Source organism: Typopeltis vanoorti, chromosome 13, assembly GCF_054136105.1.
Source record: "Typopeltis vanoorti isolate ZY-2024b chromosome 13, IOZ_Tvanoo_1.0, whole genome shotgun sequence".
Lineage (NCBI taxonomy): Eukaryota > Metazoa > Arthropoda > Arachnida > Uropygi > Thelyphonidae > Typopeltis > Typopeltis vanoorti.
Genome location: NC_143561.1, coordinates 81,288,899 through 81,302,170, shown reverse-complemented (window position 1 = coordinate 81,302,170; position 13,272 = coordinate 81,288,899). Strand labels below are relative to the sequence as shown.

Below are 13,272 nucleotides of genomic sequence, written 5' to 3'. Positions count from 1 at the left end.
TACATTAGTGGTATGGGTTGTGAACATGTTCAAGGAAAGATAATGATGGGTATGTAGGCAATTGAGTAACATAGAGGATGCACCACCCTTGATGACTTCTTAGAGTAATCCTCAGCATAGCACACATAACTTCAGTGATTTTTGTTAAAAATGTTTTAAAATTTTAGCAATATAAAATTTTAAGTTTGCTTAAATATGTTATATTTTCTTAAGCATGATTTAATTTGAAATATGATGCTTTTACAATAGTTACTAAACTTCACATGTATAATGAAAAAGTCAAAGCAAGTTTCCACATCTAAAATTAAATTACTTCATAAAATATTTTAAGGAAAGGAAAATAAACACAACAACACAATGAAGTTTCTGATATTTCGGCAAGTACTTTTAGAAGAATATTATAAGAAGTAAGATTCCTCACCTCATTTTTTTCATTTAGCAATAGTTCCTTTTCAGATGTAAGGTCTTTCTTTTCATCTTGAAGATGTTCTAACTCTGTATTAAGTGATGCTATCTTTTCTTCAAGCTCAGTAATATAATTATTGGAGACCTTGAGAGCTCCCTCAAGAGATTTGGCTTGCTCTGCCTGGTGAGTAAGTTCTTTTGTTTCTTCATCTTTTGCTTTAAATAATCGATTTTCTCGAACCTTTCAGAAGGGAAGAGGAAAAGTATATGTTTTAAGCATGTTGCTCCTTTACACGTTAACTAAGCAGTGATACAGAGATGAATATACTAGAAAATCCATATTAAGTTTTCCTTGAATATTTTTTATATTAAGAATAGGATTCCAATTTTAAGATAAGGTTAAATTTCAAACATATCTGGAAAATAAAATTTTAAATATATTCTAGCCTAATTTATTTATTGATTGATTTTTCAGTTTTTTTAAAGCAAAAACCAAGTTTTCAAAAGTGTGCGTTTTTATCTCGTATTAAGTATAACTTGCTTATCGATTTGCAATGATAGAGCTAATAGAAACTCAGTGATTTACATAATCACATATTACACAAAACAAAACATCTGACTCAGGATCTCAGCAAAATCAATTATGAAACAACGGCATTCTCTAACATTGCCTGTCAAACCTTTCAGAAGTCAAACCCACAACCTTTAGATGGTTGTGGATCTACATGTTACACATATATAGACACCATATTTTTCAATATATAATAGTTTAAATTAAGAAATCACATCTTGTTTTTGATATATTTTATCTTATCCTATAGTTTATATAACATACACCTGTAATGAAAAAATCTGAAATATACAATAACAGCTATGGGCAATTAATTGGCATTAGTATTGCAAGTTATCTAATTTAATACTAATGCATTTATTCAATAACTATTACTTTTAAATGTAAATTATTAGTGATAGCCTGGACAATACATAGCATAAGAGTAGTGTTAGACAACATTTTGATTGAGTGTTACACATTTGACAGGCATCCTCAAAAGGATCTTACAATTCAAGTATTCTCAAATCTAATCATTATCCAACATTGTTACCAAAATTGATAAGTTAGTAAAACTAGTAAGGATTATATTTCTTCACTATTTTTTGGCATGCGTTACTCAATATTCTACCCAAACAAAGAAATTAGCTCTGTTTCATTTTTTTAGATAGAGTACTGACAATACTCATTAGTCTAATACATTTTTATTTATAATTACAGAAATATGTGATCCTAGTTTAACTTATTCTGAATCAATGAAACAACTTAGAACAGGAAAAGAGAGAAATTGAAATTAGCTAGTTTTGAAATCCCTTGACTTCCTTTGTGGTTCTTTTATTTTAGCAAATGGATAGCCAGTTTTTATTATTAACCTTTTTTTACTTGAGGGGTAGTTTAATGACTCCAAGATGAATCACATGTAGATTAAGTTTTAATGTATTTAAGGAAGTAAACAGCAAAATGCAGATCCCTTATCATTTGGGGTTTAAACCTGACTGACAAATTAGAATGAAACTTGAGGTGTGGGCAGACTGACACCAACAGCCTATATAGTTAGCAAAAGGCAATAAAAATCATAAAAGTAATGAATCTAGACTAGAAAATACAACTGAAATAATGAAACTAAGCTAATAAATCCAGAAAGAACAGAGAGGAGAAGTGAATCTACAGACAGTCTTTTATTAACAATGAAAATTGCCCTGTATTGCTTAAGGCATAGGACTCTCAAAATTCTTTAAAAATATGATTCAAACTAATGAGTATCACCAGTGAATAAAGTAATCTAAAAACAAAGCATAGCTAACAGTTCTTAGTTTATTCTAAAACACTTATTGTCCTTTAAGGAGGTATCAGTATCTGAGCTTCCTAACATCGCATATCAGAAATTTCATGTCATTGAATTTCTCCATTCTGATATTCTTTGGCTTAAAATTTCTATTTCATTATATTTCAGTGGCTGATTTTATCAGTTTAATAAACTACGTAATTTTCTACATTTTTTGCTAAAATTCAGATTCTCTGTACTCCAGGTGTCCTGCAACAGCAAAAGTTATTTTCTTCAATGACTTTCACATGTTATAATTCCAAATGGATCTATCTGGAAAATTTCGATAATTCAGTAAATGGCTTTAGCATGTCATTTAACTGAACTATTCCAGCTGGATGACATCATACTTGGGAGGACACTTTTTTAGCCAATTGGTTCCCCCTTCACAAGATCAACAGAGATCTCCACCAATTCTCCAAACTCAAGCCTTCTTTCCAAAAAAATCCATTACACCCTTATATCCAGAGCATCTCTGAAAAAACCGCATGCATTCTTAAAAGGTATAACATACCGACCTCCACCTCCTTTTAGTCCTTACCAAATAGCCACCCTTATTCACTCACCAAAAAAATCTCTAGGCCTGGAGTCTACAGTATCCCTTGCTCCTGTAAACATATTCCAGTTTTTACTGGAAGAATTGCTAATATCTGTCTAGAAAAACAAAGAAACTAAGTCCATCATGTGCACTACAGTTGGTTTGGGGTGGCAGACCATGCAATGGATATAGATCACAACAGGATCCATTGGGAAAAAAACAATCATCTTATATTGGTTACAGAAACAGATTTAAATCAGAGAGACAATTTCTGGAATCTGGCACAGTACTACAACATTTTTCAAACTTAAACAAATTCAGCTGCATCGCATCACCAAAAATCTTGGAGACCACCATTTTGAGACATTCAGCAATATTCCATTATGGCACCCATAGAGAACACCAGTCAGAACAACAATCATTTAGTGCTTGCCTGCATGCACAAAATGATTGTAGTTCTGCCTGTGTTCTCTATGGGTACCATAATAAAATCTTGCTTAGTATATTTCTTTGTGCCCATGAACATGTCTTTGGTGACCAGGACAAAATATTGGCTAAGTAATCTAATTAGTTAAATAAATTTAGTTAATTATTAGCTTTAAGTGTAAGTTTTCTCCACTAAACATCAACATGAGAGAATTAATAAGTGTAATTTTTCACATTACTATTTAAACACAGAAGTGTTTTCCTGAGAAGTGACTTCTGATTTTCAACTTGTTCAGCTTTGAAAAAATGGGCTCACATGTACCCAATGTAACTTTTTTTTTTTTTTTTTTAAATATCTTGTGAATATACACACAGTAGCATTTGAACTAAGTCTGTTAAATGGAGAAAGATACACTAGTCATTCAGTCAACAGGCTAGCTTTAAACTTGCCTGGCATGTAAAGCATTTTTCACTTTTCGCCTGTGGTTACTGAGGCATTCTCAAGGTTAGAGTGAACACAATGTGATAACAAAGACATGTAATACATCAATTAGGAAGCATGAACTAATTATTATTAGTTCATACTAATAATAATTAGTATGAAAGAGAAATACTCTTCCTAACATCAATAAACAGCAGTTTCATCTCACTGATTCTAGTAGCAAGACTTATACGTTGGTTAGACATAACTGGTAATTAGTTTACGGAATTAACAACGTATATAAAGTATATTAATTAAAGGTAACTTTAATGATGGCAATGTCACATTGCCATCTTCAGGAACATAAAGATATGGTATGTGCACTCAGGAACTAACACAAAGCAAATGAGGAAGAAAGCAAGAAACTAATATTGTTCCTAAAGTCCTAATGGTGCCCTCTTGCGGGCTAATTTGGTAGTCTTGGCAGTTGGGCTGAAGTTCTCATAATGAAAGTCTCCCAAATTTGGGGCAGTTTCATGCACCCGAATTTGTTGAGGTTAGGAACGTTTTTTAGAGCTGCTGAAGATTCTTTGAATAATCTTTCGTATTTAAACTTGCTGCGATGAATTATTTTTGTTTTCTTCCAACGAATTTTATGGTGGGTATCCAAGGCATGGTCTGCCAGCCCAGAGCGGCTGTACTGGTGAAACCGGATGTAGTCTTGGTGTTCTGAAATCCTGATATTTGTTGTTCTGCCTGTTTGGCCAAAGTAGGACAATTTGCAGCTGCAAGGGACCTGGTATACACCAGGTAGGTCTAGGGGAAGTGGTTGGTCTTTAGTAGAGCGGATAAGGGATGCCAACTTTTTATATGGTCTGTAACAGGAAGTAAGGTCATATTTTTTGAGGATATTGGTTATTTTCTCAGAGGTGCCCTGGATGTAGGGGATGGTGATAGACTTGGTGTAATCTTTATTGTGGAGGGGGGTTGTGGTTTACTGGTTTTAGTATTTTTTGGATTTTTTGGGGGTTATAGCCATTGGCTAAGAAAGTGTTGAGGATGTGGTTTAGTTCAATAGTCAGGGCCTTGTCATCTGAGCAGATTAATTTTGCCCTGTTATATAGTGTTTTTATCACCCCATATTGTTGTGAGGGGGGGGGGGATTGCTGGTGAATGTATCTGCCAGTGTGGGTGGGTTTTCTGTAAACAGAGAAAACCAAAGATCCATCAAGCTGGCGGGTGATTAAAGTGTCTAGGAAGGGGAGGGTGTTGTTTTCCTCTTTTTCTAAGGTGAACTGGACTCTGGGGTGTTGGTTGTTTAAGTGTGCTAGGAAGGAGTGGAGTGTGTCTGAGCCATGTGGCCAAATAGCAAACACATCATCCACATAACGAAGCCAAATAGTGGGTTTTTGTGGGGCAGAGTTTAAGGCTTTCTCTTCAAATGTCTCCATAAAGAAATTGGCCAAGGGTGGGGAAAGTGGTGAACCCATGGCTGTCCCCTCTATCTGTTTGTAGAACTTTCCTTGCCAAACGAAATAGCCTGAGTTCATTGTGAACTGAAATAGGGCTGAGATATCGGGAGGAAACTTGGCTTGGATGAGCTCAAGGGTTTCTTTGAGTGGGACATTAGTGAATAGGGAGGAGACGTCAAAACTGACAATTATGTCAGTGTGTTGGAGTGTGAGGTTTTCTATACTGGCTTTAAAGTGGGCTGAGTTTTTTATGTGTGATGGTGTGTTGCCAGTGTAGTGTGTGAGCGTTTTGGCTAAATGTTTGGCTAATTTATATGTGGGGGAATCAATGCCATCCACTATGGGACGCAATGGCACATTTTGTTTATGTATTTTTGGGAGTCCATATAATCGGGGGGGGTCTAGAGTTATAAGGTTTAAGTTTGTTGGTGACTTCCACAGGCCAAGAAGTGACTTTCTTAAGGAGTCTGTGGATAGTTCTAATCTGAGAGCTGGTCGGATTATATTCAATGGGGAGGTAAGTAGTACGGTCTAGTACTAAAGAATTTAGCTTACCTTTGTAGTCTTTTTGATTGAGTACCACAGTGGCGCTTCCCTTATCAGCTTTGGTGATTACTATTTTTTTGTTGTTTTTCAATTCTTGTAGGGCTGTATATTCGTTTTTGGATAAGTTGGATTTTGGAGGTTTGACTTTAGTGAGAACACCGACTACATCCAGTCTCACGTTGTTGGCGATATGGTTAGGCAGGTTGCGAATTCCACGCTCTATTTGGATCATGATTTCTTCAGCAGGTATCCTTTTAGGAGTTAGGGCAAAATTGTGACACGTGAAAGTGCTGTGAGTGCTTCAGGCTTTAAAACTGCCGACGAGAGGTTGACTACAGTGTTGAGTGGTGGCTGAGGTATGGAAGTAGAAGTCTTTGTCAGGTTTTCGTATTTTTTCACGTGCCGACTACGTATTTTTTTGAATTCCTTTCGAATTTTATGGTAGGTATCCAAGGCATGGTCTGCCAGCCCAGAGCGGCTGTACTGGTGAAACCGGATGTAGTCTTGGTGTTCTGAAATCCTGATATTTGTTGTTCTGCCTGTTTGGCCAAAGTATTTTTTCGAATTCCTTTCTTGCCGATGTGGGGCGAAACTCCGCCCCACAAAAACCCACTATTTGGCTTCGTTATGTGGATGATGTGTTTGCTATTTGGCCACATGGCTCAGACACACTCCACTCCTTCCTAGCACACTTAAACAACCAACACCCCAGAGTCCAGTTCACCTTAGAAAAAGAGGAAAACAACACCCTCCCCTTCCTAGACACTTTAATCACCCGCCAGCTTGATGGATCTTTGGTTTTCTCTGTTTACAGAAAACCCACCCACACTGGCAGATACATTCACCAGCAATCCCCCCCCCCCTCACAACAATATGGGGTGATAAAAACACTATATAACAGGGCAAAATTAATCTGCTCAGATGACAAGGCCCTGACTATTGAACTAAACCACATCCTCAACACTTTCTTAGCCAATGGCTATAACCCCCAAAAAATCCAAAAAATACTAAAACCAGTAAACCACAACCCCCCTCCACAATAAAGATTACACCAAGTCTATCATCATCCCCTACATCCAGGGCACCTCTGAGAAAATAACCAATATCCTCAAAAAATATGACCTTACTTCCTGTTACAGACCATATAAAAAGTTGGCATCCCTTATCCGCTCTACCAAAGACCAACCACTTCCCCTAGACCTACCTGGTGTATACCAGGTCCCTTGCAGCTGCAAATTGTCCTACTTTGGCCAAACAGGCAGAACAACAAATATCAGGATTTCAGAACACCAAGACTACATCCGGTTTCACCAGTACAGCCGCTCTGGGCTGGCAGACCATGCCTTGGATACCCACCATAAAATTCGTTGGAAGAAAACAAAAATAATTCATCGCAGCAAGTTTAAATACGAAAGATTATTCAAAGAATCTTCAGCAGCTCTAAAAAACGTTCCTAACCTCAACAAATTTGGGTGCATGAAACTGCCCCAAATTTGGGAGACTTTCATTATGAGAACTTCAGCCCAACTGCCAAGACTACCAAATTAGCCCGCAAGAGGGCACCATTAGGACTTTAGGAACAATATTAGTTTCTTGCTTTCTTCCTCATTTGCTTTGTGTTAGTTCCTGAGTGCACATACCATATCTTTATGTTCCTGAAGATGGCAATGTGACATTGCCGAAATATAGAAGGTATTCATTAAAGTTACCTTTAATTAATATACTTTATATACGTTGTTAATTCCGTAAACTAATTACCAGTTTCATCTCACTGGCATATCTAGTTCAAGTTTCACCTATCAGAGTCCATCTTTCCCTGCCTTTTTGCATCAACTATATTACTCATTTTAATCATCAACGCTCAACTTTTATTTTGATTATAAAAGGGAATTCACAGTTATGATAGATATGTTATCAACTGATATAAGATATAATGACCTAAGGCAATCCTAAAGCAAGACAAAATAGCTTTTTCTTCCCTGACATTTTTGGTTGATTTTTTTTTTGCCTCATTTTGTAATAATCATGTCATTTTAATGCTAATATTACAGAGTTGAGGCTATATTCTTGTCAATTAACAAACTGATTCAAATAATGAGTACAGCCAGTTAGATACTACAGACCTCCAACAAACAGGCTTGTGGTCTCACACAAGATGACAAAAACCATCTACCACTTAATAACATTCACAAGACCAGGTCTGAAATACTGTTGAAGGGCACTACTGATTGTTATTGTGTGTTTTCTGACATTATATACGTAACACCACAATCATTTAAAATATCTGATTTCTTTCTAAATTGACTTTTACAAATTTTTTGTAAGGTTTGCCTCCCAGAAACTAGGATTTCTCATTCTGAAAAATAGGCAAAGAGACCAGAAGATACACTCTGTAACAGACTATGTAGATAGGATTAACTGCCCTGTTATGATATTGATTTGGTTTATATGTCCATGAGAGGTCATTAAGCCTAACACTAAAAGGAAGTTATGATTACTTCTGTTAAAACTTTTTTTTTTCTTCTTTTTAATAGAGATTTAACACCAATAGATTCACAGGTAATCTAGTGGAATGCGGAATTTAACTTTAAATTTTGCATATAAATGAAAAAATAAAAATAAATAAATAGATAAATAAAATAATAAATAAATGTAAAAAATGTTACCGTAAATTATGTGATCATAATAAAGATCACATATTTACGGTAACTTGTTAATTTTTGGCCTTGCAAAAGTATCAAATGTCAACCTTATTAAGATTCAAAATAACTTTCAAGCATGTTTTTCCCATTTGAGAAAACTATGCCAAGATTTATTTTCTGCTTGCATAATTTATAAGACACAATTTAACAGTATATTACCTTCCTAAACTGTGGATCTATTATATATATATATATATAATAGATCAATTATATATATATATATATATATATATATATAGAGAGAGAGAGAGAGAGAGCAATTTTATAAGCTAGGTTTTTAATCCTTTTTTCCAAGTAAGCAAACAGACAAGTAAGTCAAGTTTGCGGCTGCATGTAGTGCAACACTAGGCAACTCATTGTAAAGGTGGAGTAAGCTCTGATCACTTCCCTTAGAATTTTCCCCTAATGCAAAGCACATTTCCTTGCGGAGATGTATGATGCTATGCATTAAGGTAATGGTCACTACTGGGTAGTGACCATTACTTAGTGACCACCTTTACAACGAGTTGCCTAGTGTTACACTATGTGCAGCCGCAAACTTGACTTACTTGTCTGTTTGCTTACTTGGGAAAAAGGATTAAAAACCTAGCTTAAAAAATTGCTTGGTATATATATCAAAGAATCAAGTGTGAAATAGATGGGAGGAGAGAGATGACATATAATCTTGTATCATCATATATTTGCTGGCCTGGTGAGAGGATAGTACACCTGCTCTCCAACCAAAACCAACTGGGTTCAAAACCTACTATTGGTATAGATGTTTGTAACAGCCTACTCTGGATGAGCCTATATAGCTCCTTGAGTTTATAAGGCTTGTCTTAAAAAACTGAATGCTTTCACAGTAAAAATGTGTAGCTAATTGCTGTTAAACTCTTATTAGTTAATTCTGGAAGACTTTTTGTTTTTTTTAATAGTATCTGAGAGATATTTGGCATCCAATATATAACGCTTTAGAATACATGCATTATGAATATATGAACTTCTCTTTTACATTACAGATCAAAGTTACAAGAAATTTGTCTCTGGAAAAATTATAACCTAGACAGGACTATTGTAGAAGATAATATTTCAATTATCCTAAGCAGGATATCAGAAATAAAATATCTTTAAAAAAAAAAATAAATAAAATAATCAAATCTTACCAGTTCTTGAATTTTCTGTTGTAGAGAAATAATTTTGTTTTCAAGGCCTTTATTCAGTTTCTTCATATGCTCTACAGATTTGGCTTCAATCTGTACAGAGAAAACAATTGATATGTCATTAATTTTTAAAGCAACTGTGAAAGATATAAAATGCAACATATTTAATCTAATGATTAATTTTTGAAAGAAAAAAAAAACAGTGTAGAGTCAAATCTCACTATAGCAAATGCATAGATATGAAAGGAATAGTTCATTGTAGTGGAAGGTTTGCTATAATGCATTTCATTATGTAATATGTAGTAATTTGTTATAGCATGTTCGCTATAACAATGTTGTAAATTGGGAATTTGCAACTCAAGCTTAAATGTTGAGTCAAGTCTAAACTTTTATTTACAAGGTGTTTATGTTCTACAGCAGACATGCTATAGAAAACATCACAGTAACAAAATGATGCACTAAAAAAATTAAATTTTCTGTGCAGACCACAGAAAAGCTCTGCCACTCAAGTCCCAGAGAATGAATGATATTTTAAGCTCATTATTACAAAGAGTAAAAGCTCAGAACCTTCATGACAGCAAATGATATCAGAACCAACAGACAAAGGAAATGGTAGGAAATTGTACAGTGAATGCAAAGAAATCATGGGAATGAAAGAAAGAAAATCACAGGAAATAAAATAAAATTATGGCAACAGAACAACAATTGTGGAAAGCAGAACAATGGAAATGGATGGTGGGAATTCCTACACAGACCAATACAACACAAATTATACTGGCAGAAACCAAATATAAAGAACACAGAATAATAACAACATGAAAATACAAATGTACACAATAATGATGACATAAGAAAGAAGAGTATGAAATTATAAAAATCAATATACCAAATTAACGTTTACATTTCAAAATGTTACATTAGTTTAAAATGATATACTTACTTGAACTCCTCATAATGAACTAAATATGTGCAGACTGTATGATTAAAATAAAAAATTTAGGTCAAAAATCTCAAAAATTCAAAATCTGAAATTCTGAACTTTAACCTTATGGATAAAAAATGCTCAAACACAAAATGAGCTGTTATTACCCAAACACCCTAAATAACTTTTAATACACTTCAAATTACAGAAATACTGTATATCGGATCACATTTTTTTAATTTACAGTTCTAAGAGAACAGTATAAATTTATGCCAGCTGTATGTCATTGGATCTCTTGTCTAATTAGGAAGCTAATAATCACACCAGATGTGTCAATCACTTTCATCTTCCCCTCCAACTGATTAATGCAGACCAATGTTCATCATTTGTGTCCCATTCCTCTTTGTAAATTGGGGTGATCTATAAAGTTGAACTGCTGAAGTTTTCATGTTATTTTTGATTTTAATGATGTATAGTGCACATGTTTAGTTTATCATGAAGATTTCAGGTAAGTAAACACTAATTTAAGCTAATCATAACATTTTGAAATTTAAACCTCAATTCCGTTTTTTTTTTTTTTTTTAATATTTCATACTCTTCTAGTTCTTTCTTATGTCTCTCATTATTGTTTGCATTTGTATTTTTCATGACATTTCTTGTGCTTCATGTATGGTTCCTACCAATCCTTTATGTTCTGTCATCAGTGTATAATTTCCCATGATTTGTTCTGTTCCTCATAATTTCTGTTGTTCTATTTCTCATGATTGTTCATGAGATTCCCTTTATTTTATGGGAATCTGTAGAAAACCTTATACCATAATGATGGTTTTGCTCCCTAGGGATTTGCTATAGTGAACATTTGCTGTATTTAATGTTACAAAGGGGTTTTTTTTTAAGATTTCCAAACTTCTGCCAGTTTTAGCAACATATGCTTTGATGCAGATCAAATCTGTAAATGCCAGTGTTTTTTTTTTTTCAAAGGAATCACTACAGATTTCCTTTTAAAAAAACTGTAAAAGATTAAAAGAGAACACCTGAGTCATGAATACAACAGGAAAGAAATCTGGCCTCACTACTAGCATACTTACAGAATAAGATAAAATGGATTAGTGAACCACCTCCATGCTATAACTAGAAGAAAACCTCTTGTTAAGGACCTTCAAAGGAATTCTTTTGAAGTCATATGGTTTCAATGCACTTTGAAACAGAACTACGGTCTCACCATAAGTCTCATACATGCATGGTTTTTAGAGAAACTTGTGCCGTAGTTCTATACAATATATACATGAAAACACAAGGTAAAAGTATTATTTATTAAATATACTGCCACATATTTCAGTCTGAAATTAATAGACCATCATCAATGGCTTAAAAAACAGTTGTTACAAGGTAGAATGCAAACAACTGATTTATATGAAATAGAATGAGCCATGTTATGTTAAATCACCAATAATGTTATGCTTTCACTGAAGACAAGATTAATCATAAGAGAGAGAGAGAGAGAGAAAAAAGGACAACTATATATTTTCCACAAAAAATCCAATAAGTCTGGATTAGCTCAACATGGAATAGAGGCAGATCACAACATTCTTTGTTCTGAAACACATCTTCTACATAGACATTGATACAAATCTGAATGCCTATTTAAGGAGAGTGCTGAGGCCATGCTTCACAGCCCTAACTTGAATCGGAATGACTGCCAATCCTTATCAAAATATGGGAAAGTTTGATTCACATCATCAAAAGTTTTTTTTTTTTACTATTAAGACCAAGAATGATATTTTATAAACACATAAGGTCTTAAGAAACCAACTAGATACTACATCTGATGATCTGTTTAGTATGATATTAAAAATTATATATATACCGTATCATACTATACATACATACACATACACACACGTGTGTGTGTGTGTGCAATTTATTTTACACTGCTATGATTAACCTCTTCTTCAGTGAAAGCATGACACTATCAGTGAGTTAACATCATGCAGCTCGTTCTATTTCAAATTAATCAATTGTTTGCATTCTCCACTGCTCAAAACAATTAGGGAATATTTTAGTTTCTGTTGGATAATTATAAATTTCTATAAATAATTATTTATTATTTATGAATTATTATAATAATATATATAAATATTTTAAATTATTATATATAATACTAGGGGGGGCTATGCCTAGTCTGGTGGTGATTGTGGTTATTTCTCTATTTTCATTAATTTCACTGATTTCGTTCTTCTTCTTGATAGTTTGTTTTACCAATCTTATTTTGGCAACAGAGTTAGCATCAGTTAGTGATGTGGGTGTACTTTTTGAAATAAGTATCTTGCTTCTTTGGCTAGTCTGTCTGCTCTTTCATTGCCTTCAATATTTACATGGGCTGGTATCCATTCAGTGTGCAGTTCTTATTTTTCAAATTTAAGGTTGTTAATAGTTCATGAATTTCCTGTGTGAGATTTGTTTTTCCATTTTTTAATGCCTCAAGTGCAGATTTTGAGTCACTGTAGATGGTTATTCCTTCTGTAATGTTTATTACTGGATTCGAGAGATAGAATTTGAGAGCTGTTTGTATGGCTGTTAATTCACAAATGAAGTTTGAAGCTATTTTGCCAGCTGTGGTTTTGATTTGCATTTCCTCACCTCCAGGTAGAGTTAGAAAAACTGCTGAATCTCCTTGGTTGAGTGCTTCATCAGATGATCCATCAGTGTAAGCAATGACGTGGTTTGAATTATTTAAGTGACGTATAGTGTCAAGTCCTTTTCTTTTATTTTCTTGATGTGAATCCTTTTTTGAACAAGAGGATATTTAAGTTTATCATTGTGCTTT

General features: G+C 34.1%; 1 protein-coding gene across 3 annotated transcripts in view; it reads right to left on the bottom strand.

Annotated features, from left to right (window-relative positions):
• Positions 1-13,272, bottom strand: part of didum (dilute class unconventional myosin) — a 696,374-nt gene that overhangs the window by 322,419 nt on the left and 360,683 nt on the right. For all 3 annotated transcript variants that reach the window (XM_090402302.1, XM_090402303.1, XM_090402304.1), the window contains 2 exons: positions 9,527-9,616; positions 422-646 (listed from right to left, as the gene is read on the bottom strand). In XM_090402302.1, coding sequence (XP_090258428.1) covers positions 422-646; positions 9,527-9,616 — 315 coding nt within the window. The remainder of the gene's footprint in view (positions 1-421; positions 647-9,526; positions 9,617-13,272) is intronic.